The sequence below is a fragment of the Drosophila bipectinata genome, chromosome XL, assembly GCF_030179905.1.
Source record: "Drosophila bipectinata strain 14024-0381.07 chromosome XL, DbipHiC1v2, whole genome shotgun sequence".
NCBI lineage: Eukaryota > Metazoa > Arthropoda > Insecta > Diptera > Drosophilidae > Drosophila > Drosophila bipectinata.
The window spans coordinates 16,627,579-16,655,558 of NC_091734.1; the positions used below are offsets into that span (position 1 = coordinate 16,627,579).

General features: G+C 34.7%; 1 protein-coding gene and 1 long non-coding RNA gene across 12 annotated transcripts in view; one reads left to right on the forward strand and one right to left on the reverse strand.

Moving 5' to 3' along the window:
- Window positions 1-332: 332 nt before the first annotated feature.
- sd (TEA domain transcription factor 1 homolog scalloped) overlaps window positions 333-27,980 on the reverse strand; it is a 32,942-nt gene continuing 5,294 nt past the window's right edge. For 2 of the 11 annotated variants that reach the window (XM_070276441.1, XM_043211160.2), the window contains exons 2-11: window positions 27,281-27,368; window positions 21,550-21,674; window positions 17,694-17,832; window positions 6,412-6,542; window positions 4,248-4,288; window positions 3,995-4,187; window positions 3,863-3,925; window positions 3,629-3,801; window positions 3,339-3,573; window positions 333-3,283 (exon numbers count right to left, since the gene is read on the reverse strand). In XM_070276441.1, coding sequence (XP_070132542.1) covers window positions 3,170-3,283; window positions 3,339-3,573; window positions 3,629-3,801; window positions 3,863-3,925; window positions 3,995-4,187; window positions 4,248-4,288; window positions 6,412-6,542; window positions 17,694-17,832; window positions 21,550-21,591 — 1,131 coding nt within the window. In that variant the 5' untranslated portion in view covers window positions 21,592-21,674; window positions 27,281-27,368 and the 3' untranslated portion in view covers window positions 333-3,169. Of the gene's footprint in view, window positions 3,284-3,338; window positions 3,574-3,628; window positions 3,802-3,862; window positions 3,926-3,994; window positions 4,188-4,247; window positions 4,289-6,411; window positions 6,543-17,693; window positions 17,833-21,549; window positions 21,678-27,280; window positions 27,372-27,980 lie in introns of those variants that run through there. The other 9 variants (XM_043211159.2, XM_043211157.2, XM_043211162.2 and 6 more) reach the window with 6 other exon arrangements.
- On the forward strand, window positions 26,036-27,371 carry LOC138925697 (uncharacterized). The gene is made up of 2 exons (XR_011441899.1): window positions 26,036-26,545; window positions 26,604-27,371. It is a non-coding gene; the product is annotated as an uncharacterized lncRNA (long non-coding RNA).

Below are 27,980 nucleotides of genomic sequence, written 5' to 3' on the forward strand. Positions count from 1 at the left end.
AAAAGATCCATATTATACAAGTCATGGCTGCGCTTGGGTGTTGATTTAAATATTTAAATAATCTACAAATTTTGACGATTTAATAAAATTACAAATGTATATATTTACAATATTTATTTTTACGATTTCCCCCAATAGTACCAAACCAAGTTATTTAAAAAAAAAACATATAAAAAAAAAACATATAAAAAAAAATAAATAAAAAAAAAATGTTTGCCTTTTTTCTGGATAAGTTTTTTTTTTAATTTATATTCTCTAGCATTATTACGCTCGAAAAAAAACGATAACGCCAAAAATAAAAGATAAAATCAGGTATTAAAAAAACCATAAAATTTTTAATTTATATTCTCTAGCATTGAAGTTTTCAATATACAAAAATAAATTTTTCATCCGTAAATTTTGATAAAACTATGTATTCCAAATATATATTATTATTACGCTCGAAAAAAACGATAACGCCAAAAATAAAATATAAAATCAGGTATTAAAAAAACCATAAAATTTTTTTTTGTTTCTTTTTAAATATCTTTTAGTTGAATCTGATTAAGATTTTTAGCAAGTAATTTTTAATGTATGGTTAAATTAGCGAATTTAAAGTTGGTAAAAACAATTTGATTCACATGTACACATTACATTAGGAAAATTCACATGTATACATTAATTTGTATCAAATTCATATGTATAATTTATCTTCAGTACAGGCATACCCATAGACTTGCACAGAACGTTTTTTATTTAAGTGCCTTCATTTTTTGTGAACAGATTGATGGTTCTTCAAAGATATTATAATTTTTTAACGTATACATTGGTAAAATGAACTTTCAGCATTATCCAAGCAAAGGTAAGATGTTCAATATTTCAAAATATCTTTTGCAGAAGCCGGATACTATCTAATACTTTTTGTTTACTAGGCACTATATTTTATTTACTTTATTTTTATTCAAATTAATTTGTTTGTGAACACAAGTATTAACTTTCGGTAATACACAAGTATTAACTTTCGTTAATACACATGTATTAACTTTCGTTAATACACATGTATTAACTTTCGTTAATACACATGTATTAACTTTCGTTAATACACATGTATTAACTTTCGTTAATACACATGTATTAACTTTCGTTAATACAAAAGTATTAACAAGTATTAAAATCATTTTCGGTCTTAAAAAATTTATTGTAACTAATTGTTGGTTTCATATTTTATTTAGAGGTCCTTTAACATTTAATTCTATGTAGATAATATAAAATGCTGTTTTTTATAATTGTAAAACTACAAAATACTTTACATTTTACCATAAAAGTGAATATGTAATATTTTCCATTCCAAATAAAAACATTTTATACCTTTATATATATATGTTTTTGTATATAAATATATACTTATTAATATTAGCACTTATTTATTTAATTTACTTAACTATTTATTATGTGACATGGCGCAGCTCTTAGATATTTTTGAGCTTGCCTTCGGTGGATGCAGAGATGGCTTTATACATTCCGATTTTGTTAATATCCTAAAAGATATTCATAAACATAAATTAAAATGAAAGCTACTAATTTAAATAACGGTGGATCGTTCGACTCATACTTTGTTGAAGTGCTGTGCTTATAAAAAAAAATTATACTTAGATTTAAGGTCTTATAATTTCATTTAAATATATACGTTACATTATGTGTAAATATAGAATGAATATCTAATCTAATTTCCATTTCAAGATGGAAAAGTTTCTACATTTTTAATGTCAGCGCGTTTTATTGCTCCTTATTATTTTCACTTCACTTTTGAAAGTGTTAAAAAAACAATACTAATTGCTGCCTCTTCAATTAATTACATGTTATTAGAGTCTCATTTAATTATGCCGCATAGTTTTTCATTGAATAATAGAAGAGAATAATATAAAAAAAACAAAAAAAAAAGCACTGCACTTTCATAGTAGTAAATACAGAAAAAAATTGTTAGTTTATCTCTTGCAGTGTCAATTTATTATGTTTTCAAACTCATTTCATGTTTTTTTTTAAAGTAGCGTCTACCGTTTTCATGTTTCATACGGTTACCGTTTTATTACAAATTTACTCAGAAAAATAGGATTTAAGTAACATTGAGATCATATATTTTTTATCATATATATATATTAAAATTTTAATAATGACACCCAGCGCTGTATCAGATGTTATTTAGTCAATTTATAACAACGAAACCTCTTTATTGAGAAAGATCAGATTCCATCTCTAAATACCATTATTTCCTTAAACTTGTTTTATTTCTTTATTGTCACGTTTAGTATATCGACCACGGGGTAACGGATTATGGCTCCCGATCTTTGTTACCGCCATCATCCATGGTGACGACAACTGCCATTGCCGCGGTTACATTGACCTGATGAAGTAAATTCGACACTTGCTGGTTTTCATGTAGCTCCTTGTCGTTAATAAGTGTATTCCTTCCATCAATGCTGCTAAGATTCAGCGCCGCTGTCTCGGTTTCAGAGACTTCATAATCATGCGCAGAAAATTTTATAAACGGTTCATAAGTGCTAAGTTGCGATTGAACCTGCTGTTCGGGTTCATACGGTTGCTGCTTGTTATTAATGTATGATTGAAATGCTGGAGGAGCTGTTCGAATCTGATAAACTACATGCTGCAGATGTGGCTCTTGAATTTGCGGCTGCTGCCCCCGGTTATTTTCATCTGGTTCCATCTGTATATTCGGCGACAGACGTGAAGACGCCTGAAACGGATAGTTGCCATCTATTTGCCTTTCGGCATATGGAACGTCCTCTACTTGGTGTGCAACATTAAAATCTACTTTTGGATGTTGCAAACGCTGTTGATTCTGCTGTGGTGAGGAGGGAGATTGCTTGATATTAGATGTATTAACAGAAGAATTTCTAATATTTGTGTCGTTTTTGCATTTCAATATGTTTTCGTGACTATTTTTCTTTGTATGAGAGCTGCACAATTTAGGGCTGAATTCGTTCTTGTTGTTGGCATGGGTAGAATGGACGATACTGACTTGATTTGTAATTGTATTGATATTTTTATGGCCAGTACTTGTTTTAATAACGCTATCATTGTAATTATTACAAAAGCTGTTGATATTATATTTAGTGGCTTGTGCATTGGTGGGGTTCACCGAAAGATCGAGCTCCGATCTATGGAATTTTGGCTATTCCTTAATGAGACGATAGATGTGATGAGTGGTACCGCTGTTCTGAGCAGCAACCTCAAAAACATACGCTATGCACAAAAGTGTCTCCTGGGTTTCACGAGCTCGCATCACCTAACAAAAGAAACAATATTTAAATATATTTCATTGGAATTGAGGAAGTACATACTTGTAATATTGTAAAATTTTCTAATACGCTATTCATCATATAGCGTTCAGGTAAGTTTTTTAACTTTTGTATAAAATTGATCATATACTCGCACATTGGGGAGCGCTGGATTCGATAGACATAACGATTATTTTCTAACCGAGAATATTCGCTTTCCACCTTCTCCACTACCTGTTTGCCGAATGAGCAAACGATTGTTGAGCATACGAGCACTACGTTCTCATTACTCTCATATCTGCAATGATTTAATAATGAAACATATTTTTGTTTGCAGAGTTGAATAATCTTACTGGCTAGTTACGCCATAGAAATCTCCAGAATCGCTCCCGGTAGTTATGTCGGTGTTTAAGTCTGCCCAGCATTTAACCAGATAAAATGCATTCTGGGGCCCCTTTTCATACAAATCTTTAAGACCGCCAGATTTTTCCGGAAATTTATCAAATATTTGACGAATGTCGACAGTCTATAAAATAATTAACATAGATAATTTTCGTTTGACAAGTTAATTTTACAAATAAACTCACTTCAAGCAATGGATCGGAAAATGAAGGCTTACCGCCTAGTTGTACGAACAGGTGACGGTTATACTAAAACAACATATGTTATATATATAATTCAGACTAGTTTACAAATATTTAGACAGTTTGTGTGCATACCATATCATCTCTTTGGATTTCCATGAATGCCGTAAACTCAAGTAATCTAAATTTGTGGGTAGCAATTGCTCTTCCTTCCCAAGGCAATTGTGCGGGCAGGATACCTGCGTCAATGTCGCCCGATACTGTAGTCGACGGCTTTCCGGCCGAATAAGGTGGTTGCGCGAATGGTTTGATACTGTAATCATACAAACTAAATGTCAATGGAAAAGTGCTGTGTGGTCAACTCCTTTAGTAGGTAATGTCAACTTACTCTTGCGATGTACTCGGCTGTAGTCCCGGTTGCCAGAATTGCTAAGTAAAAAAAAAAATGTTTCTTAATTATATTTTTATATTATATGTGCATACATACATACAAGGTGTGTGTCAAAAGTTTCCGAACTTTTCAAAAAGAAAAAAAACTACAAAATAGTTTGGAATGAAACTTTGCATTTATTCAAAATAGTCTCCCTCCGACTCAATACAACGATTTGCACGATTTAAAAGTGATTCGAATGAGTGTTTTATCTCGTCAACCGGGATGGCCTTATGCCGGTCGTCGCCTTTTCAATGGACTTTATGTCATCAAAATATCTTCCTTTCATTGCCAATTTTAATTTTCCGAATAGGAAAAAGTCACACGGAGCTAAATCAGGTGAATATGGTGAGTGGTTGACGGTAAGAATGTGATTTGAATGTGATTCGAATGCTGAATGCGAAGCGCCTTTTCGTGCTCTTTGAGTGTGTGTGGAACAAACCGTGCACAAACCTTCCGCATACCCAAATGCTCAATCAAAATGCGATGAATAGACTTATCGGATATCTCCAACTCCATTTCCATGTATCTCAACGAAGATTTTGGTTCTTTTTTTGACAAAATCACGAACATTTGAATGTTTTCATCAATAACAGCACTTTTCGGAAGGCCCGAACGTTCGTCGTCTTCCAGGCTTTCACCGAGTTTAAAACAAAACTTAATAACCGCTCTTTGCTCCATGATTTTTCGTCGACCAACTAACACAAGGTACTGTCACTTAAAACGCAATAATTCCAATTCCACTGTTCCAAATGTCTTGAAATTTGGAGGGAAAATCGGTGAATAATGTATCTTTCAAACGCATATACTCACACAAAGATGGCGGCACCAGAAAATGCCCTTTATGAAAAGTTCGGAAACTTTTGACACACACCTTGTATATGTATGCAACAGGGTTTAATTTACAAGGTTGTAAGGATTTCATGGAATCAAACAAAAAATTTTTTTTTTTTGCCTCAAATTAACTTTTAATCTTTTTAGAAGATAGTACTCTAGTAGCTAGTATAGGAAATCTAGTAAGTAAATTTAGCTAGTAAGTATATATAATCTTGATCATCTCATAAACCTTTCTAGTAATCCACTAAATCTGAAAATGTGTAGCTTTGTGCGTGCATATAAATCTACAAATCAGCACAACCGAACTTGGAAACTCCTAGAACGGAACACTCCTGCTCCCTTAATAGGACTTTTTTGATTTATTTTTTGATTTTAAACAAGAAAGGAAAACTAACTTCGGGCGGAGCCGAAGTTTATATACCCTTGCAGCTAAAACCGGATATATATCGCAAACATCGGATATAGTTAGCCGATTCTTATGAAATTTGGTACGTTAGATCAACTGACCAAAAATAGAATCTGTATTAAATTTCAGCTTTCTATCTTCAAAAAAACGAAAGTTGGGTCATTTCCGATCGTTCAGTTATATGGCAGCTATAGGATATAGTCGGCCGATCCTTATGAAATTTGGCATGTCGTAATGTTTTGCCAAAGATAGCTTTCGTGTCAAATTTGAACTCTCTAACTCTAAAAACACCAAAGTTATACCATTTCCGATCAATCAGTTATATGGCAGCTATAGGATATAGTCGGCCGATCCGGGCCGTTCCGACTTATATACTGCGTGCAAAGGAAAGAAGGGTGTGTGCAAAGTTTCAAGACGATAGCTTTAAAACTGAGAGACTAGTTCGCGTAGAAACAGACAGACGGACAGACGGTCAGACGGACAGACGGACATGCTCATATCAACTCAGGAGGTGATCCTGATCAAGAATATATATACTTTATAGGGTCGGAGATGTCTCCTTCACTGCGTTGCACACTTTTGAACAAAATTATAATACCCTCTGCAAGGGTATAAAAAGTTATCCCTCCAAGTCAAAAAAAAAGTTTTATTGCTGCAATCTTACAAAACTACAAAATTTTAACAGACGTAAAACTGGTACTCGACTGATACTGCTCGCTGTAAGACCTGTATACACTGACTGAAAACAGAGGGGATTGTGGACTGGGGAATGATTAACCCGCTAAAACTAAGTACTAGAGATATATGTAAATTATAATAATAAAAAATAAAATACGTTTTTTTAATACCGTTTAGAGTCCCATATAATATAGAACTTACAACTTTGATTTTTGCTTGGATCTCTCTCAGTTTTCGCCTTGCTAGCACTTGGATGTGTGAACTGACTTGTTTTCTGGTTCTCGTTTTACCTGTGCGTAGTTTTATATAACGCGCAATCAGTTCGTTCCGACCTATAAAATTAAAAATATTTATTAATTAGTTTTTATATTCAAGGAAATCTATGAATATAGTTGTTCAGAAAGGTTAGACGAGTTAAAGAAATTCATATTTTCATATTTCCGATCGTTCAGTTATATGGCATCTATAGGAGATAGTCGGCCGATCCTTACGAAATTTGGCATGTCGTATTATTTTGCCAAAAATAGCTCCCACCTAAAACTCTCTAACTTTAAAAACACCAAAGTTATACCATTTCCGATCAATCAGTTATATGACAGCTATAGGATATAGTCGGCCGATTCCGGTCGTTCCGACTTATATCCTGCGCAAAGGAAAAAAGGGTGTGTGCAAAGTTTCAAGTCGATAGTTTTAAAACTGAGAGACTAGTTTGCGTAGAAACAAACAGACGGACAGACGGACATGCTCATATCAACTCAGGAGGTGATCCTGATCAAGAATATATATACTTTATAGGGTCGGCGATGTCTCCTTCACTGCGTTGCACACTTTTGACCAAAATTATAATACCCTCTGCAAGGGTATAAAAAATTAACCGACAAAATTGGCTTGAACCAATTTAATTTTACTTCAATAAAACGGGGCAACATACAAAATACAAAGTAAAGACGAAAAAAACTACCGCTTAGTTACTAAGAACCACGACAACCAAGTGTTCGGCTTACTTTACCTACCAACTATAGAGTAGCAGGGGACTGAAGGTTGTCATCAAGGGATCAAAATTAAATTATTGAAGGAATTGAATGAAAAGGAATTAAATATGAAAATGACTATTGCAGCCCAGGATGTGTAGTGTAAGAAAAAAACTGTTTATAGCACTTTTTTGTGATGTTTTAATATTTTTTTTATCAAAATTGTCGAGCTTCAAAAAATCTTGTTCTCGTTGTTGTTCGCTTCTACTGAGACTGTGACGATTGAGATGATATTTTGGTTCAATATTTTGAAACTAAATGTCGGTATTACTGCTACCATCGGTCGTCTTGTTGTGGCGCTAATATCGTTTAGTTATTTCGATGTAGTGTCGACGCTTACATGGTGCCATCGTTGCCCAGCATCCGAATCCTTGGTTATGACTGGCTTGTATTCATCTGCAGAACCTAGCAATAAATTACTTGGATTGAGAGCTTCGTCATCTTTTAAGTCCAAGGATACGAATGTTAGGGGACGGGAGTCGATCACGTATTCGGCATTCGTCTGGGCGTTTCGAAAGCTTTCGTCGTTAAAGCTGTAATAAGGAAAGATGCTTTTTACTATAAGTTTTCTTGACCGTATTAAACGTTCCCAAGCTCCTCCCATATGTGGAACGGCTGAACGATTGATGTTCCATTTAATCTCGTCGTACTTGACGGTTATGTTGTGGATGTTTACATTCTCCAGCTCCTCCCCGACTACTTTTTCAGTCGCATTGAAAATGCTTCCGTTATCCGAATATAAGGACAGCTCTGGCTGTCCTTCGTCGTTCCATAAAGTTTGAGGGGCACATTACGCATGAGCTTGTGTCGAGGCTATGCGCTATCCCATCTTTTTTCCCACATTCACGGCAATAAAAGCTGTCGATCCTGGCTGCTGGCAATGGTGCCATCTGGGGTGCTATTGGGGATGCTGCGTCGTTTTTACATTTCTGGCATTGTTTTCTAACAGACTTTTATACCACTCTTAACTGGGGTATAAATAACTGACTTCTGATTATATTTATAGCTTCTTCATGCAGAAAATAGTGTTTTTTTCGTGGTAGTGCTTGACGAGGAGATGTGTCACCAGGTGGCGTTTGGGTAGCACTATTTGGTCGTCGTTTAGGTTTATAGTTTATTACCTTCCCGGGTCCGAATTATACCGCAGTCGTCTAGTTAGATATTCAACCCAATAAGCGCGCTCGTATTTTGGATGATATTGTTTTCTTGAAGAGAACCTAATTCTTCTTTGAAAGCATCTCTTTGCGCTACTTTGTACAGCAGGTTCTTTTCTTTCTATTAAATTACTATTTCCTCGGACAAGGTTTTCAGGATTATTTCTCCTTGACATTTCGCCTTTAGAACTGACTTTCACATACATCATGAAGGTCGATGTGGCACGGTTAAGACGTTTCCAGTTTGAGAACAATTCGATATTTAGTTTTAAAAGCACTGGACTATATACTCTGGTAGCTAAAACTATATTTTTGAGCTCGTTATTATTGTTTTTCATATGTAGACATGGTTAATAATTTGGCCACTGGCCTTTAGGCCTTTTCAGGAACGGCGGTCCGCTGGTTTGGCGATTATTTTCAAAGCCATATCTGCGACGTTCTCATGTATCCTACACAAGTTCAAGTGAAATTTTTACTTCTTTCGGTGAATTCTCAACCTGTTAAGTCGCGATACAGATGTGTGGCGGCTTACCTCTTCGACAGTTGTATTCTTTTAATTTTTACTTAATTTTACGGATATCCTCCTGATATATTGTTTTAAAGATATGATAGTAAGTATAAAAGATGAATTTTTCGTCTGATCTGATCAAATTGGTACTTTTTGTGGTCGTGGTTTTTGGGTAGATCGCAATCTTCCAGTGAGGAGTTCGAGCAAGCTCTATTTGAGTGCTTACATATTTTGTATATTTCATCTAGATTGTTTCATTTTATTTTTACTTTTGTCGTGGCTGCCTCTGTTTGCTCACTACTCACCTCCATATCGGCCCGAATCGCGGGAATATATTAAAGCTTAATTTTTTTGCTCACATACGAGTTTCGAAAAACATCTTTTAAGACTCAAATGTGAGAAAAGTGAAATGATGCGATGGGGACCATTGTAGTTCCACCAGAACATTAATTTCGGCAGATGTCGAACTACAAAATCAGAGGAATAAAAAAATATAATTCCAAGTTCCTTGAATAGGAACGTAGAATGTACGTCTACGATGATAGGAAGGAATGTTGAGGTTTTCATCCCAGTTGGGTCCCTAAGAGTAAATAGTAAGAAACTCTTTTTTACAAATTCAATACGTTCTTGGTGATGTGGTATGTATGTAGCTTGGATAAGGCTAGATACATAAAAATTACCGAAGTTTGCATTTTGATCCATTAAATTGGTTTATATTCAGATGTCTGATGGCAAAGGGCTTAAGGTTTCCACGTGTGTCAGGCTACGTGGACAGGCTACTCTTCTGTTTACAGCGAGTTCCGAAATGTCGTGCTGGTTGTTAGTATCGGTGAGCCAGTGTGTCTTCCCGGAGTGATAATAGCTTTTTATAATTTGCCTCATTTAGACTTGGTAAGACGAGAGCCCAAGTGGGGTCGCTTTTCCTTATACTCACCGTAATCTTTGTCTTCCTAGTGAGTATTGAAAGTTTATGAAATAGTTTTCTACCATTTTTGATATTTATTTTTGATTTTTTACTTAAGGATGTGTCCTACCGCAAGCTTGTAGCGAATTTCATCAGACTTTTTTCTACGTCGTTTGATAAGGATGGTGGTACCTTAAAGATTATTGTTATTAGGGTGGTTTGTCATTTGGAATGTCTAGACGTGGGTTTTCAAAAGTCAGTAATCATGGTTAAGTGTATTCTTCAGGAATCATATTCAAACTTCTCTCTCTTCCTCTTAAGCGAACGGTCGTGTTTTTTTGTGCGCACTGCGTTAATAATAAATATTGGTAAACCTGTGTTTACTTACTTATGAATCTATTGAGAATCTTAAGTTTTGAGAATCCTAAACCGTATCGCTTCGCGAGTGCTGTGGTATATTTGGAGGAGAATTAATAATTTGTCTAAATTCAATTCCAAGCATAGTTCAGCTCTGCTTCTTCCCCGTCTTATCTATATTTCTGCACTTTTCCTTTGCACTCTCTAAAGCTCCCGCTTCGTCTTCCTATTTCGCACAGTGGTTCAAGGAATAGTGTTTTTTAACTTTTTATTTATTAATTTTGTTAATTATTAATTAAAAATATGGAATTTAAACTTGTCTGTGCTATGAAGTCTTGTAACAAGACAATTTCCTCATCCCAGCCTACCATCCATTGCTGGCTATGTGAAAATTGTCACGCTGCCCAAGGCGAAATAAGGTCGTTCATGAGACAGACCAAGAATAAATTTAATGAGCTGATCACTGGTTTTCATAAAATCAATGACCAGCTCTGTGCGCTTGACCCTCAGTTTAGTGGCCTTAAGCTGATAAATAAGTCTCCTAAGCGTTAGAAATCCGCTGTTTCTGATCCGCCTCAGCCTGCTCAGCCGACATTAATGCAGCCGCTTATATCTCTGGCCACCCCAAGGGCTAGAACTGAGAAAAATTCGTCCGAATTTCTCAGGGATCATGAACAATTGTCCGATATGTCCGCCATGGCATCCCTTCAAGTGATGCCACAGGTCCTAGGGAACGAAACCCCCCCCATTAGAGTCACCCAAAAGGGTATTAAACAGTCCGGACCACCGGCACCGACTGATGCTGCAGTTCTCGTACCTGCGACACCAAAACCCTTACAGGTGATTCCTCCATCGAAACATATATTTGTTTCTAGGCTTGCCCCTGATACTTTAGAGATTGATATCTCGGCGTATATGAAAGCCAAAAGAAAAGCCGATATAAAGTTGGAGGACATAGCTAAATTTAAACATAATTATATACGTCGCACGTCTTCTTTCAAGATTCGTGTGCCCGCGCTGATGTTCAAGACGATTTGTTCACCCAGCTTTTGGCCAGAGTTCCGTGAAAAAAAAGTATTAAAACCAGCGGGAGTTAAACTACCCGATATCAGAACTACTGACCAACCTTCCCCTCTTCTTCGTCCACTAACCCAAAAAACTAGTATCGTCATTAACACTTACTTATCAGAATACTAGGGGGCTATGTGGCAAACTCCCCAAACTATATTCTGATAGTTCTTTCTTTGCATCCCATATTATAGCCTTTACAGAAACTTGGTTAAAGCCGGAGATCTTTAGCTCCGAAGTTTTTCCAAGTAAGTACACCACTTTTAGAAGGGATCGACCTCAACGAAGGGGGGTGGAGTCCTCATTTCGGTAGACTCCCCTCTTGCTTCTGAAGAGGTGACATTACATGTTCATACATACCGCCTATGTCTGAACCGCCTACATATTGGCAGCATTTGTCCGATATTCGACACGTCTTTAATCTTATGACGGATCGTGACCAACTCGTAGCGGTGGGCGACTTTAATATCCCAGAAATAAAGTGATCCAACGTCGAGAACTCACCATCTTTGTCACTCATCACTCACTACTCACCGCGGGAATGTTTGACATGTCCCTAGGTCAGATTAACCATGTTGGAAATTCGTTAGGTCGGTTTTTAGACTTATGTTTTGTATCTGATCCTGATGGTACCGCTCTCCAGAGCTTTTCCCCTCTCAATCCCAGAGGATCCATATCACCCCACGCTGGAGGTATCAATCGAAACCCTTCCTGGTATCGAAAAAATATCTCCACGCGTGGTAAATAAGATTCGCTGCTTCCGTAATGCTGATTTTCATAAACTTAATAGCCTTATCGATACATATGACTGGTCCGATATTCTGACATGCACCGATCTTAACGTGTCCTTACAAAAATTTTATTGTACTTTAAATAAATTTTTTGACTCATGTGTGCCATGGAAATATCCGTCCGCATCAACAAATCCTCCTTGGTTCACAAGGTGCCTCACTAACCTAAAAAATACTAAAAATAGACTTTTACTTAAATATAAAAAAACCTGCAGTAGTATTGATTTTTCAAGATATCTACTAGCTCGGTCAAATTTTACCGTGCATAACGCTGAATGATACAGGAATTAAATTCGCCGCTGCCGGATGGATACAATTTACTCAGGATCCAAAGCAGTTTTATAATTTTGTAAACAACAAGGGTAAACACGTATCTTTTTCACCCCTGCTTACGTTTAAAAATTCCTCTGCGACCCCTGATCAGGCCAATGCCGATCTATTCGTAGAATTTTTTTATACAACTTATTCTCCGCCTAAATTGACAGATCAGCCTTACGCATATAACATTCAAGCAGCAAATCTTATTTTCTGTCCGATTTTCTCTGAGAACAACTAATTATCTGATCTTTTAAGGGTCATACCCATTTATTCGCCAGGCCCCGATGGAGTACCAGGCTGTGTGGTAAAGTACTGTGCCAGGGCTCTATGCAAACCTCTTCTAAGACTTTTCACAAAGGACGGAATAAGAGGCTTATTTAAAAACATACAGTCCCGTCTGGCGTCCCTCAAGGAAGTCATCTTGGCCCGTTATTATTTACGCTTTTTATAAACGACTTGCCCCCTGCTTTAACGAACTCTCTAGTTCTTATGTATGCAGATGATGTAAAGCTTTGTCTTCAGTACAAATCCATCTCTGCCCAGTGCAGTCTTCAGTCTGACCTTGATAACTTTCAAAAATGGTGTTTAGCTAATGATCTAATACTTCCACGTATTCCATTAATGGGATTGCCTTAGAAAAATTAACCCAGGTTAATGATCTCGGCATCCTATTAGACATAAAACTTAAATTTGCCGACCATATTTCCTTAATGGTTAATAAGGCTAAAGGAGTCATTGGTTTCATTAAAAGGTGGTCAAAAGAATTTAATGACCCCTATATAACCAAAACATTATTCATTTCTTTGGTCCGTCCTATACTGGAGTACGGTTCATGCGTCTGGAGTCCCCAATATGGAGTACATAAGGACCGCATAGAATCCGTAAAGAATTTTTTAATATTCGCACTTAGAGGTCTATACTGGGATGCAAATCTTCAGCTTCCATCCTACAGTAGCAGACTTTTACTTATAAACTTACCTAGCTTAACAAATCGTAGGACAATGCTCGGTGTAGTCTTTCTGCATAAACTTATTAACGGGGATGTAGATAGCCAGCATTTACTAACACGCTTAAAATTTAACATTCCTAATAGAAGGACTCGAAACTTTAGTCCTCTGTTCCTTAGCCATTGTAGTTCGACATATGCACTGCATGACCCTTTTAGGGTATTATGTTCGAACTACAATGGTCTTTACTCTATAACATCTCTTTCCTGTCCCTCTAATTTAAAATATAGAATTTTACATTTTCTTACTAACTCCTAGCTTAACAAGTTATAAATAGCTTAATACGTACTAACAAATCGTTTCTCGAGCGCCCCTCGGTCGTTTGGGCCTCTAAGCTTTATGATGAATACAGGAATGCTAGCTGATGCTCTTATTGATGCACAAGCCATTTCCAAATTCTGAAAGATCGCGAAAAAAAAAAAATATATATATATATATATATATATATATATAAAAGCTATATTAGGGTCTGGTTTTGCATTAGCTCTTGCAGTGTACATATTTTTAATTGGTACCATTATACTTGTAGGAGTACCGAGGGTTGATTCCTAGGTTCCTATGTAGGTTTTTGTGGGGGAAAAGTTTGGTTTTGCGTACTGGGGGCAGTACTTTCTTTTGTTATTTACGGACATCGAAGAAAGTTGGAAAAGGTAGTTGGGCGTAAAGTAGTTTGGTTAAATAGTACGTCGATTGTTGAGTGGACGTCTACGTCTCTGATTTAGACGACGTTTGAGTTCTTTGTGTACAGGTCAGACCCTGTACTCTGCAGTATAAATTCCACAACAGTTTCCGCATTTGCTTAAAGAAGGGTAATTTTTCCTATCCATAGTTTGTATAAACTGTAGTGCAAATCAACACAGAAGACGAAGACTGGTCGTAGGGTATAGTAGCTCTTTGTATGCCCGAACTCTTAGGGATGTTTCGTTTGTCCGAAATGTATCCTATGTGTTATGTACACTAAGTTCTTAACGTCGAAACCTTTTTCCCCCAAAGTCCTGTTATTTATTCTGGAGTGAATTTCGACTCTAAAAGTTGACTCATTAATATAATTTATATGCATTAGTATTAGTAACGAACAGCAGAAACTGGGCTGAAAGCTCTTCTCTTATTGTTTTTTGCTGCCACGCATATTATGTACTTAACTTTTAATAACTGGTGTGCGGCAGATCTCGGACAGACACATTTCCTATGCCCCCTAGGACTCTACGGGCACTGGTGAATTTATATTAAAGGAAAAGCTTAACGTCACAGCGCACATAAATATCTGTGAGTTAGTTAAGGCAATGGATAAATCGTTAGTTAACAGTGTGCAAAGTTAAGGTCCCATATAGCTTCCTTGAGGGACACCAGATGTAACATGAACTAGGCGAGTTAACGTTTTTAAAAAAGACACGCTGGGTTCTTCCAGTAAATTAGCTTAATATCAAATTGAGAAGAACAGTTGGGAAACCCATAAGACTGGGTTAACTTAGTTGATATAAGCATGTCCGTCTAAAACTACAGAGTTCCACCGAGCGACAAGCTAAGTTCAAGTAGCCGAGTGGTACAGTGTAAACCGTACAGTGTTCAGTGTAAAGTTCAAATCAGGCTCGAGACATCTACATTTTTGTTTAATTTTATTTTACTTATGTTATATTTTTTTATTTTTATTAGCACATATAATTTGGTTTACCGTCATATTTATATTTTCTTATTGGAAATAAAAAATTAGAGAAAATCGCATCAATATCATTCTTTCATCTTTTGTTTAATTCAGTGTTATTGCTATATGGGCAAATCCCAGAAACAGTCCACCAGCGACCAATTTGTAAATTTCACTCTTTGTAATTTTTCTTCATATGGAACATTAAAGTAGATATCGAATTTTAAGAATTTAAAGCAAAAAAGTAATTTCGATCATTATAAATGCATAAATTTTTATCAAACCCAACCCAAACACTTTGTGTGCACTTTTGTGACAAAAGTTAACATTTTTCAAAATTCCAAATTTGACATTAATGTTAACACAATGAATTGGAGCAATAGTTGTCTTATTACTTAACTTATGTTTTTTAATTTCAGTGCAAAAAAAATATTATTTTCCTTTTATAGAAATTTAAATTTAAATTTCAAAGTAGTGCCCTAGCGCTGTAGCGTGCGACACGAAAATAACGTTTTTTTTAAATAGCTAGTGTAAAAAAAAAATTTTTTTTGATTCCACTTAATTTTTAAATCATAATTATATTGTGCTTTTAAAAACATAAAAAAGTAAAATGATGTATTTATATAAATATATTTTTTTGGCACATTTATGCTTGTAGCGTGCGACACTTTTTCAATTCTACCCAAAAACCGTATTTTTGTTTCATCACACTTTGCTTGCTTATTCACGTACTGTTAAGAAGAGCATCAGATTTGAAGATTAAATACATAAATGAGAGCATCTATTGGAGATTGTTTTCTGTTATTAAATTGTTTCCGGAAAGAATTTAATGTTTCCCACATTGAGTGAAATTTCTGCAACCTCTCAACCTCTCTTTCTGCAAATTTTTGCAACCTCTCGCGGAACAGGCTCTGTTGTCGGAATTGGGGCTTTTTTTAAAAGAAAAGTTTGGCAAACGGTCAAATGTAAGAATCTCATTTTAAACAATGCCCATGACTTCTTTAAATTGGCCAGGAAAAAATATACCTAGCATTTACATTTAGTATGTAAGTAGCACTTACATTCAAAATACCACAAATTCGCTGCTGGAGAAATGGGATCACGTATCGAGCATACCGGGAATAAAAAGCAATTATTATTTTGCATCATATAAGGAGAATGCATTGTTAATGGTGTTTACGGCAGTCTCAAAAATTAATTTGTAAACATTGACATTTTTTTATACATTATATATTGTTGAAAATGAAAATTGTTAATAAATACATAATATAATAATAAAAATAATTGTTAAGCACATTTATGAATATAATATATAATGTTTTGTTTAAATAAAAAGATTTTTGTCTTATGTTAATGCCATTGGAAAAAGTGTAGCGTGCGACACGAAGCGTGCGACACAATGGGTTTACGGCTTTGCTAAAAATCTATAAACATTATTAAGACCAAACGATCGGTTTTTGCCTTCTAATATTCTTAACTTTCTTTAGAATATTAACTTTCATAGGGTTTATTTTGCATAATTCGCTAAAAATTGCGTTTGAAATAAAAATTTTGAAACTAACTTCCACTTTGTGTAGCGTGCGACACGTCACAATTTTATTAATTATTTTCAAAACTGTGACCCCAGTGAAATTGAACCGTATACCCTCCGAAAGTACTCTCAATTTACTCTAAACACATGAAAAAAGTTTACGGTAAATCTTTAAAGAACGCCCCAAAAAATTGATTTTCATTAGCTAAAATCGTGCGAATGTAGCGTGCGACACATGGCATTTTCCCATATGGTTGAATGACAAATAAACAAGAAAGGAAACTTCGGCTCCGCCCGAAGTTAGCATACCCTTGCAAATAAAACTGGATATATATCGCAAACATTAGATATAGTTGATCGATACTTATGAGAATATCATTATAAAACCAATTTATTACAATACAAAATTAAAAAAAAAAAAAAGTCCTAAGCTTCTATCTTCAAGAACACCAAAGTTGGTATTTTTACCAGATACTAAATACCATACCATATACCATAGTCGGCTGATCGTTTTGAAATTTGGTAGGTCGGATCAACTGACAAATCTGTATCAAAAATCAAAAATAGAATCTGTACAAAGTTACAGCTTTCTATCATCAAAAACACGAAAGTTGCGTCATTTCCGATCGTTCAGTTATATGTCAGTTATAGGATATAGTCAGTCAATTCTTATGAAATTTGGTTGGTCGTATTATTTTGCCTAAAATACCTCTCATGTAAAATTTCTAACTCTAAAAACACCAAAGTTATACCATGTCCGATCAATTAGTTATATGGCAGCAATATGATATAGTCGGCCGTTCCCGGCCGTTCCGACTTCTATACTGCGTGCAAATAAAAGAAGGGAGTGTGCAAAGTTTCAAGTTGGTAGCATTAAAGCAAAACTGAGAGACCAGTTTGCGTAGAAACTGACAGACGGATCAACTCAGGAGGTGATACTGATCCAATATATATATATTTTATAGGGTCGGAGATGTCTCCATCACTACGTTGCACAGTTTGGGACAAAATTATAATACCCTCTGGTACGCAAGGGTATAAAAATAGAGTTCTAAAAATAGAATCGTATACATGTGCGTTCCCCTATGACCAACAAGCTAGAAGAAAAAGGGTGACAGTTTTGGGCCCTGATGTCCCATCTATGTACTTTATAATCTTGACCCAACACTTACCATACATTTTACCCTCGTCAGATAAAATAATTTTTCTGCGCCCACATGGAGGATATATGGATAGGGCCTCTTGAAAGCTCTGTTCAATATCAGGGCTCCATACACCTTCGGCATCAGCGGAGGATAGGTCCTTTTCATCCTATAAATAAATATCAAAAGTTACACCTTGCTAAATTGTTATGATGAAATGTGTGGTAATAGCTAAATAGTAGCAAAATAGTCGAAAATTTAAAAAAAAAAAAAAAAAAAAAAAAAAGGAAAACTAACTTCGGGCGGAGCCAAAGTTGATATACCCTTGCAGTGAAAACCGGAAACATCGGATATAGTTGGTCGAACCTCATGAGAATATCATAATACATATAACCAATGTCGGGTCAGGCAGCAGCACGGCGTTTAATGTTGATGTTTAAATAATGTTAATGTAATGTTAAGTTTAATGTTTATTTATTAGGCTTAAGTATGTAAAAATAGCTTATTTTATCGCAAGCCGACTCTCTCTGGGCCGCTCGATTAAACGGGCCTTTTTTTTAGAGAGTTTAAGCTCCGCAAATGTCTAGGTCGGGCCGCCCTCTCCATTATCGAGAGCTTTACCTTCGCAATGACTAGTCGGGCCGCTCTCTTTACTTTACTTTACTGAGTCTCTGCATGCACCATAAGCTGATCTACATATCTACTTCATCGGCATGCAGAAATATACTTTTTATAACGTTTACAATTAAACACAATTTGATTTTTTTTTTCGGCATTAAAAAATCTTAATGACCAAACAACCAATTTATTAAAATAAAGCCAAAACAAAGTTCAAGCTTCTATCTTCAAAAATACCAAAATTGGTATTTTTGCCAACTACCATTTCCGATCGTTCAGTTATATGGCAGCTTTAGGATATAGGCGGCCGATCCTTATAAAATTTGGTAGGTCGGATCAAGTAACCAAAAATAGAATCTGTACGAAGTTCCAACTTTCCATCCTTAAAAACAGGAAAGTTGGGTCATTTCCGATTGTTCAGTTAAATGCAGCTATAGGATATAGTTAACCGATCCTTATCGGTTGGTATGTCGCATTATTATGCCAAAAATAGCACTCACACAAAATCCAAACTCTCTAACTAAAAAAACAACAAAGTTACAGCATTTCCGATCAATCAGTTATATGTCAGCTATAGGATATAGTCGGCCGATACCGGTGCACTGAAAAAAACAATTATAGTAAAACTCACAAGGGAGATTTTTTTAAATCAATATAATAAATACATTTTATTATAGCAAATAAAAAAACGCCCATAATTTTGTACAACAGCTTATTATTATACTATTAAAAATATTGCAGAGCTTCTTACTTAAAAAAAATGTTCTGCGAAGAAGAAATTCATCGCGGTCGACCATTTTGGCTGAAACAAAAACAAGAATGAATTTCTTGCAGTGAAAAGTTTTCGGCACTCCAACAAAAAAATTCATTCGGATTAGCATGATTGAGGAGAATAAGGAAAACACAAACAATTTTTATTGTAATTGCCTTTTTCCTATGCTGAGAGCAACAAATCTTATGGCGTGAGAATTATCACACAACTCCGTATGCATGAGCATTTTCAAAAACAAATGAGCAGCGGGAACAATGGGATGAGCACCACTGCGTTGCTGTGTTGTACACTTTTGACCAAAATTATAGTTCCCCCGGCAAGGGTTAAAAAAGTATTATGGTATTCAAATAAAAATGCTGCCAATGCTTCCAACAGCAAGTTTTCGATTTTTGGCTAAAATTCATCCATCAAATGTAAAACATGTTGATAAACTCTTGAAGTAAACTTAAGGTTGATTTTTTTTAGATGTTAGATATACATAGGTGGCATTGAATGATTTCCGATTCATCTTTTCCACTCACACTCAAACTATTCGTTACACACGCTCACTATATAGACTATACATAGATAGATATAGACAGATATATATACATATATTGACTGTATATGAGACTTACATTTTCTTTTAAGATTCGTGTGGCAGTACTGATGTTCACTACGATTTTTTTAACCCAGTTTTTGGCAGAGAAAATTTGTATCCCGAAACATCAGGCTAGCTAAACTCCCACATTTTAAAAACAATGACCAACCTTTCGCCTCCTCTTCTTCCACAACTTTAAAAACTAATCTCGTCACTGAAGCTTACTTATCAGTATATTAGGGGACTACGTAGCAAACTCGTAGAAAACTACGTAGTAAACTATGTTTATTCTGATAGTTCTTTCTTTGCATCCCACACTACAGCCTTTACAGAAACTTGGTTAAAGTCGGAGATCTTTAGCTCCAAAGTTTTTCCACGTACACCACTTTTAGACGCGATCGACCTCTACGAAGGGGAGGAGGAGTCCTCATTTCGGTAGTTGCCAATCTTGCTTATGAAGAGGTAAAATCAGATGATACAGTTTAGTTTGGTTATACAGAATTTATTTGTATTAAAATCATTTTGTCCGGTAAATCTTTATATATTACATGTTCATATATATATACATGCTCATATATACCTCTTTCGTCCAGAAGGAACTATATATCCCAGAACTAAAGTGGTCAAATGTCGATAACTCACCATCACCATAACGAGCGACGACTTCACCGCGGGCTTGTTTGTCAAGTCAAATTAACCGTGTTAGAAATTCGATAGGTCGGCTATTAGACTTATGTTTTGTATTTAGTGCTGATGGTACCACTCTCCCCAGAACTTTGCCCCTATCAACCCCAGAGAGTTCATACCACCCCACGCCGCACCACAACACCCAATCAGAAGTTTCCTTGCGTGGCAAATAAGATTCGCTGTTTTCGTAAGGCTAATTTTCACAATCTTAATAGCCAAATTGATATATTTGATTGGTCCGATATTCTGATACCAATATAAATGTCACCCAGGAAAATTTTACCATACTTCAAATTTATTTTTTTAATCTTTTGTGCCGTGGAACATTCGTCCGCTTCAACAAATCCTACTTGACGCACAAGGTGCCTACCGAAGTTAAAAAATACTAAAATAGGCTTTTACAGATATATGTAGGCAAAATAAAATATCATAACTCTTATAAAAATTGTCCGATTTTGATTCGTAAAATTTTTTGTTTTTTTTGACGATCAAAAAAATTTTTAGTTTCAGAAGCGGTAGTGGGCTTGCCAAATTTTGGCACAAACTTGATTTGCGTGGATTCCATACATAGGAGTCCAATTTCCAAATAGGATACTTCTCTTATAGATCAACAAGGCCCACGACTTCCAAATTTTAACAAGCGATTATGGGAATTAGAATATAAATGTCAATGTCACTTTCAAAAATCGGCTGATTTGTTATTGTAAGAGATTGTATTATTGTTACCGATTTGTAAGTCTTTCTGCAAAATATTATAGCTGTAATTCGCGAAGACGGACATGGCTTTATCGACTCGGCTGTTGATCCGAAACAATATATTTGATGCTATATATGTCTATATTTGATATGTATGTATGTACACATATGTACATACAAATTTTATGTAATCGGGGATGATTCTATTTCCTATTTTCGTATTTTATTTCTATTTCTAAAAGAGGAAAGTCAGTCATTGTAAGAACCCTTGAGAATCACCGCAAACTCTATTATTTTTAAATGTCTAAAAGGAACTAAAGGACCGCAAAATAAACAAAAAACATAAGAAAATTATTTTTCTGTTCATCAATGTAATTGTAGCATTGTAGTTTAGAGTTTTTTGAACAGCAACTAGTTTCGCTAATCGTTAATCGACATTTTTACATAACTTCTTTCAACCTTCTCTTGAGGAGGATGAGCAAACCTAATTTATGTTGTTTTGTTATCTGTTGAGAGTGTGAATAAGTACTTACATCGCTCATATCCCCAACATCCAGATTTTTACTATCCACCATGCTGCCATTTGTTTCTGCCGATCCAACTGTTCCTGAAGGACCGGCATTAACTGGAGTCCACGGAGATGGTATGGTGCTGGGTCCTACTGAAAATAAAATAAAATAATAAATGTGAAGAATGCACACAACGTGACTTAAAAGAGTATTACACCATGTTAAAAGTTAACCTTTTGAGTTTTCCAAAACAAAATTTTATTGTTGTATTTATTGTAAACATGTAAAACGTCTTTACGTCTAAAACTTAAATTCCCATAAAGCTCGGCTAACTATATCTGATATTTGGAATACATATCCGTTTAACTGAAAGGGTATATCAACATCGGCTACGACCGAATGCTACGCTTTGCTTTCTTGTTTATTATTCGATTGTAGACTTTTCATCACTTTTCGTGATATGATTAAAGGCAGTTTAATCGTTATTCAAATCGGACGACTATATTATACCACATACGAGGTGTGTTCAAAAAGTAAGGTGACTTTCAAGATGAACTATTAAATTACACAGTGCGACAAAAAAAAATAAAAATTGGAGGAACTTTTGAAGAGACCTAGTAGGAATTGTTCATTAGGTCGAGTATAGTATAAAACCATGTTTGAAATTTTTCAAACACCCTCAAAATCTTGAATTATTTGGAAAAAACGGTTTTTCGGGACTTTTTTGCTTTTAAAAATTCCTAAACGCGTAATTATAAACCGATTTTAAAATTTCTTTCGTTATTCAATAGTCAATAGCTTTTGAAAAAAAAATAGATCTTTAATTTATTTCAACAAAAAAGATAAAATTTTTACGCAGGAAACTGACATTTTAGAATTTTTGTCGTGTTTTTCGGACTTTGACGCCATTTTTTCGGTACAATTTCCAAGAAACGTAGTATTATTTTCGACACATATCAATATTGTCTCGTTGATTCTGAATAAAACAATATCAATTTCATTAGGAAATTATGAAAATTGGTGAAGTTATAACGATTTTCCCAAAACAATTTAGTGCAATTTTACTAGCGCTCCGGAGTAAAAGTGTGTAAAAAAAAGGAATAAGCGAAATGGAACGGCACACTATTACTCCTATATTACTCCTTATATGTGTAAAAAATGATACCATTTCTTGGAAGTTGTACCGAAAAAATGGCGTCAAAGTCCGAAGAACACGACAAAAATTCAAAAATGTCAGTTTCCTGCGTAAAAATTTTATCTTTTTTGTTGAAATAAATTAAAGATCTATTTTTTTTTTCAAAAGTTCCAACATTTAACTATAGAAAAACGAAAAAAATTTTAAAATGGGTTTAAAATTACGCGTTTAGGAATTTTTAAAAGCAAAAAAGTCCCGAAAAACCGTTTTTTTAAAATGGGTTTAAAATTTTAAAATGGGTTTAAAATTACGCGGTTAGGAATTTTTAAGAGCAAAAAAGTGCCGAAAAACCGTTTTTTCCAAATAAATCAAGATTTTGAGGGTGTTTGAAAAATTTCAAACATGGTTTTATACTATACTCGACCTAATGAACAATTCCTACTAGGTCTCTTCAAAAGTTCCAAATCACTGTCGCACTGTGTTATTTATCAATATTGAGGTTGTCCCCTTCAAAGCAATCCCCCTCAGATACAATACACTTATGCCAACGGTTTTTCCAAGGCGATGCAGTCTTTATCTATTTAAGGGGGGACATCTGAGTGACAGGCGAAAAAAAAGCGGATTTTCTGGAATTTTTTTTGGCCAAATAAAAACAGCTAATCGAAAATTTTTAAATGGGGTTTTATTACTTTATATTTGAACTACACAATAAAATTTTTTTTTAACAAATCGAAAACAAAATGGCGGCCCTGCAGCCCTTATTCGTAGGCCCTATTTTTTTAAAGGGGGTCCATGGCCGAACACCTAACGTCCCTAATTTTTGATCTAGAACAAAAAATCAAGTTTGGTTAGTTTCTGTATCTCAACGGCTATCGACACACGTAGGATTTTTTCGATATATTGATTTTTTGCAAAATAGTGAGTGATTGAACAAAATTTTCAATTTTCACGAACAAAAAACGTCACAAAATTGTTGATAAAAAAAAAAGTAAGCAAAATAAAAAAAAAACCTACGTGTGTCGATAGACATTGGTATTCTGAGTATACTGTCCAAATTTTAGATTGACAGGTTGAGTTGTTCGATTTATATGTTCGGCCAACTCAAAATAAACGGTTTCGAGAAAAAACGCGTTTAAAGTTTTAATTACTGTGGGATATACCTGTGAGGCATCGCCGCAGAATGGAAAATTTCGACAGTTAGACACTTTGGCCGGACTCTATCTTTTGATATGTTATTTTTAAGACCGAAAAGAATTTTTTAAGCGAAAAAAAAATTTTCGATTTTTTCAAAACTCTACTCAGATGTCCCCCCTTAATCGTTTGACATTTGATCGAACTTGGCGTCCTTTTTTCGGTCTTGGCTCACCTGGGCTCTTCCACTGGGACAGTGGGATCTTCGGTTTCGATATCTTAACCATACACCCATGATTCGTCACCAGTTATGACTTTTTAGAGTAAATCTGCGATGCTCAAATCCTTTGATCCATATTTTTCGATAGCAAAAAATCGCCGAGCACGCAAAACAACTTGTAACCTTTACGCCTCTCGAAACCAATCAAAAAACGGGATTCAATTGAAACTTGGTACAAATGTTAGGGAAGAGTGGCAGAGAAGAAAATAATTTCGCCCGCGAAATTTGAAAAGTCACCTTGCTTTTTGAACACACCTCGTATGTATGTATATGTCGTTCGCCCTTTGGCGAAAGTATCTTATGTCCAAAAATTAAACTCAACAGTAGGAGCTTTTCCAGACCAAAGTGTTTTATAAAAGTATTGGCAAAGATTTTTACTTGTGCTTTGAGAGATGGCATATATGCATATGCAAGGGTATATTGAAATGAAAATTTGAGAGGCAAATGTTATTCTCAAACTCTAAAACTCAATGAGGGATTCCAATTTTTTTCTATATACATAGTTTCTCTCCTTTCCTTTCCGTCACACAACCGCTACCAAGATGTCACGAATACACTGCCCAAGATGCAAACAACTGTATATGTTATGAGGTAAATCGGAAAAGATTTAACGTAAATATCGAGTATAGTTATCCTATTCTGATAGGAAAATTTCCTAAATGAGCGTTAGGCAAATTTGATAAAGTTCCACGTTTGTATCTACCCTTATCTGATCCTTAGGAATTTCGGTAGATCGGCTCATATGGCCCAAAATAGAATCTGTAGGAAGTTCGCACTTTCCATTTTGCAAAAAACAGAGTCAATACAAAATCCTGTTTTAATATAAAAATACCGAAGTTAGGGTTCCCAATTATATACTGCGTGCAAAAGAAAGTAGGGTGTGGCAAAATTTTAAGTCGATAGCTTGAAAACGAAAATGTCTCCATCGTTGCGTTTCACACTTTTGACCAAAATTATAATACCCTATAAATATGTATGTATTGATATCGACACATATTTTTTTTATTCTAAAAGCAATGAACCTGATATCAGGGACTGCAAATAATAATTATGTTTGAGTTTGAAAAAATTAGAAAAAGCTTTTATTATCGATTTTTATTATAACAAGAAAGGCAAGCCAATTCGGGCGGAGCCGAAGTTGATATACCTTTGCAGTTAAAACCGGATATATATCGCAAACACCGGATATAGTTGACCGATTCTTAAGAGAATATCAATATATAACCAAGTTTTTACAATAAAAAATCCAAAAAAAAAGTTCCAAGCTTCTATCTTCAAAAATACCGAAGTTGGTCCAAATACCATTTTCGACCGATCAGATATCGTTTAAAAGATATAGTTGGCCGATCGGTTTGAAATTTGGTCCGTCGTATTAATTTACCAAAAATAGCATTCATACAAAATCCTTTTATAAAAATAGCTTTCCTTTATTGTTTTATTATTTAATTTTACAAATTACGTTGCGACCCATCGTTGTAATCTAATTAATGAGAGAAAAAAGCATACTATACACTCTAACTGGCTGTACCAAGATACAATTGTCTGCCATTTGGGCATAAATACGTTAAATATGATATTTTATTTCCTCGAGAAGAACTTATAAATGAAAACAGCATGCAATTTTACATTCATATTATACGCCAATTTGTCTGTATTTGTCTGTAAACATAGAGGCAAAGATTATCTTAAGAGATATTTCGATTTGATTTTAATTTTTGATTTTTTAAATTAAAATCACAAAATAATTTTTATTTTTAATATGTTTAAATAAAATCAAGAATAATTTTTATATTTGAATTTTTCAAATAAAAATCAAGGATAAGTTTAATGTTTCCAAGAAAGTCAGTATTTTTCCTATAAGATACAAAACCAAACTTTTGAACCATAGTATAGTCTAATATCTTTTTTAACCACGCAATTTTGTTTCTTTTTCCAATGTAAATCTTCTATATTTTATATTCTTAGTTGTATCCACTCTATTGAAGTCGAACTTCAATCAAGCAGTGCTGATTGTCGGTTGGCTTTTTAGCTAACTCTTTAGCAACTTATCCGTATACCAAACCAAAAAATGTTAGTTATTTTTAGAGGTGTAGAACTTTAAATTGGTATTACTGTTCAAGATGGCGACCGATTTAACAGCTGTCAAGTGATTTATTCTCAGTTTGGTTTGGCAATTCATGAATAGCAACACTTGCAAATAGTGCAATTTTATTTCGAAAATAATGGTTCTGTGCGGAATACCTATCGCGCACCACGACCATTTTATCGTCGGCAAAATCATCCATCAGAGCAGCTAATTCTATTAGCCATGGAACGTTTTCGCACCACGTTTACTCTTATTGATAATATGCATCCCCAGAGACGCCGTACGGTACGTACAGTAGAAGCTATTGCTACTGGTAAACCCAGCATTGAGGAAGACCCGAATGAGTCCAACCGCCATCGATCCAGAACGTTACAGTCAATGAAGATCGGTATAGAGCTATGATTACTAACTTGTTCATTCCTGAATTTAACAGCCATGATTTCCAGGAGCTGTACTTCCTGTACGATATAGGGCACAAATTTTGGAAGTCATCAGAAATTGGACGTCCAGATTAGACTACATCCGAGCTAGCCGTGGCGGTCATATGCCAGAAATCATATTTAAAATTTAATGCCACAAGATTTTCTTTCGAATAAAAAACAAATTTATGTCAAAAGAATAATCCATCGTTGTGTTATTAAAGTTGTTGCATTTAAAGTTCTATACCTCTAAAAACAAAACACCCTTTATATAAAAAAAAACTATCGTAAAATGTATAATTCAGTTATTTTGTTAATGATAAATAACACTGTCGTGCCATATTTACCTTTTACCTAAGCCGGTCAGATTTCTTACTATTAATAGTAAACAAATTTGCGTAAAAATAAAAAGTTTATGGAAATGCATATATAAAATGAATAAACAAATATTATATATGATATTTTTTATACATATGTATGTATAAAAACACTGTATGTATGTAAAAACACAAGCTGCAGGGCATTACATTTTTTTAATTATAGTAATCTTAATACTATATTTATCTATTTATAAATATTGAAATATTTATAAATTAAATAGTCGCAAACAACGTTTGGCTATCATCCCATAAAGTTATCTACTTTACCAAAACATAAATGCAAACAAAATGTTTTTCAAATCCTACATGTGCCAGCTAACTTACCAGAAAGTGCCTTAAATTCCACAAGGGAATCCAAATGGTTAGAGAACGGCGCCACTTTATAGCTGTTTTTTTAATACTTCCAGACAAACTACTAGTAAAAAAAAAGTAAATTAAGTTTCGTATTTAGTTTTTATTGTTGATGTGTTTTAAAATATTAATGAGCTTTGAAAATGATATTTGCACCAAATATTTAATTTTTTCATTTTTAACCACTAAGGCTGTGTAGCGAAACGAATACACGTATTTTTTACAGCTGTAAAGCCACGGTAACTCACGAAGTCACAAAAAAAATATTTGAAAAAACGTCTGATTGTAAGAAACACGCGGACCGAACTGAAATTCTATTTTATGTTACTCGAAATTTGTTGGCAACTCGTTCTTGTTCCTTTTTCTTTTACTACGTATTCCTCAGCTACCTTGACGTGTTGTATAGGGATGGTTTTAGGTATTTGTAAATATTATGAGTGGATTCAGTGGCACGTATACAGCCCAACTGAGAGAACGAGACGCCATCTAAATTTTAAATGAGACAAAAATTGCAAGAGAGACTGCGTGGGCGCAGAATAAATACTGCAGGACAAACATTCTTTTTCCATACATGTAAAAAATCGTATATTTGTGGAAAGACCATGGATAAGAAATACCATTTCAACTTTAACAGGAGAGCTATTGAGACTATTAACACAGAATCGGCAAGAGT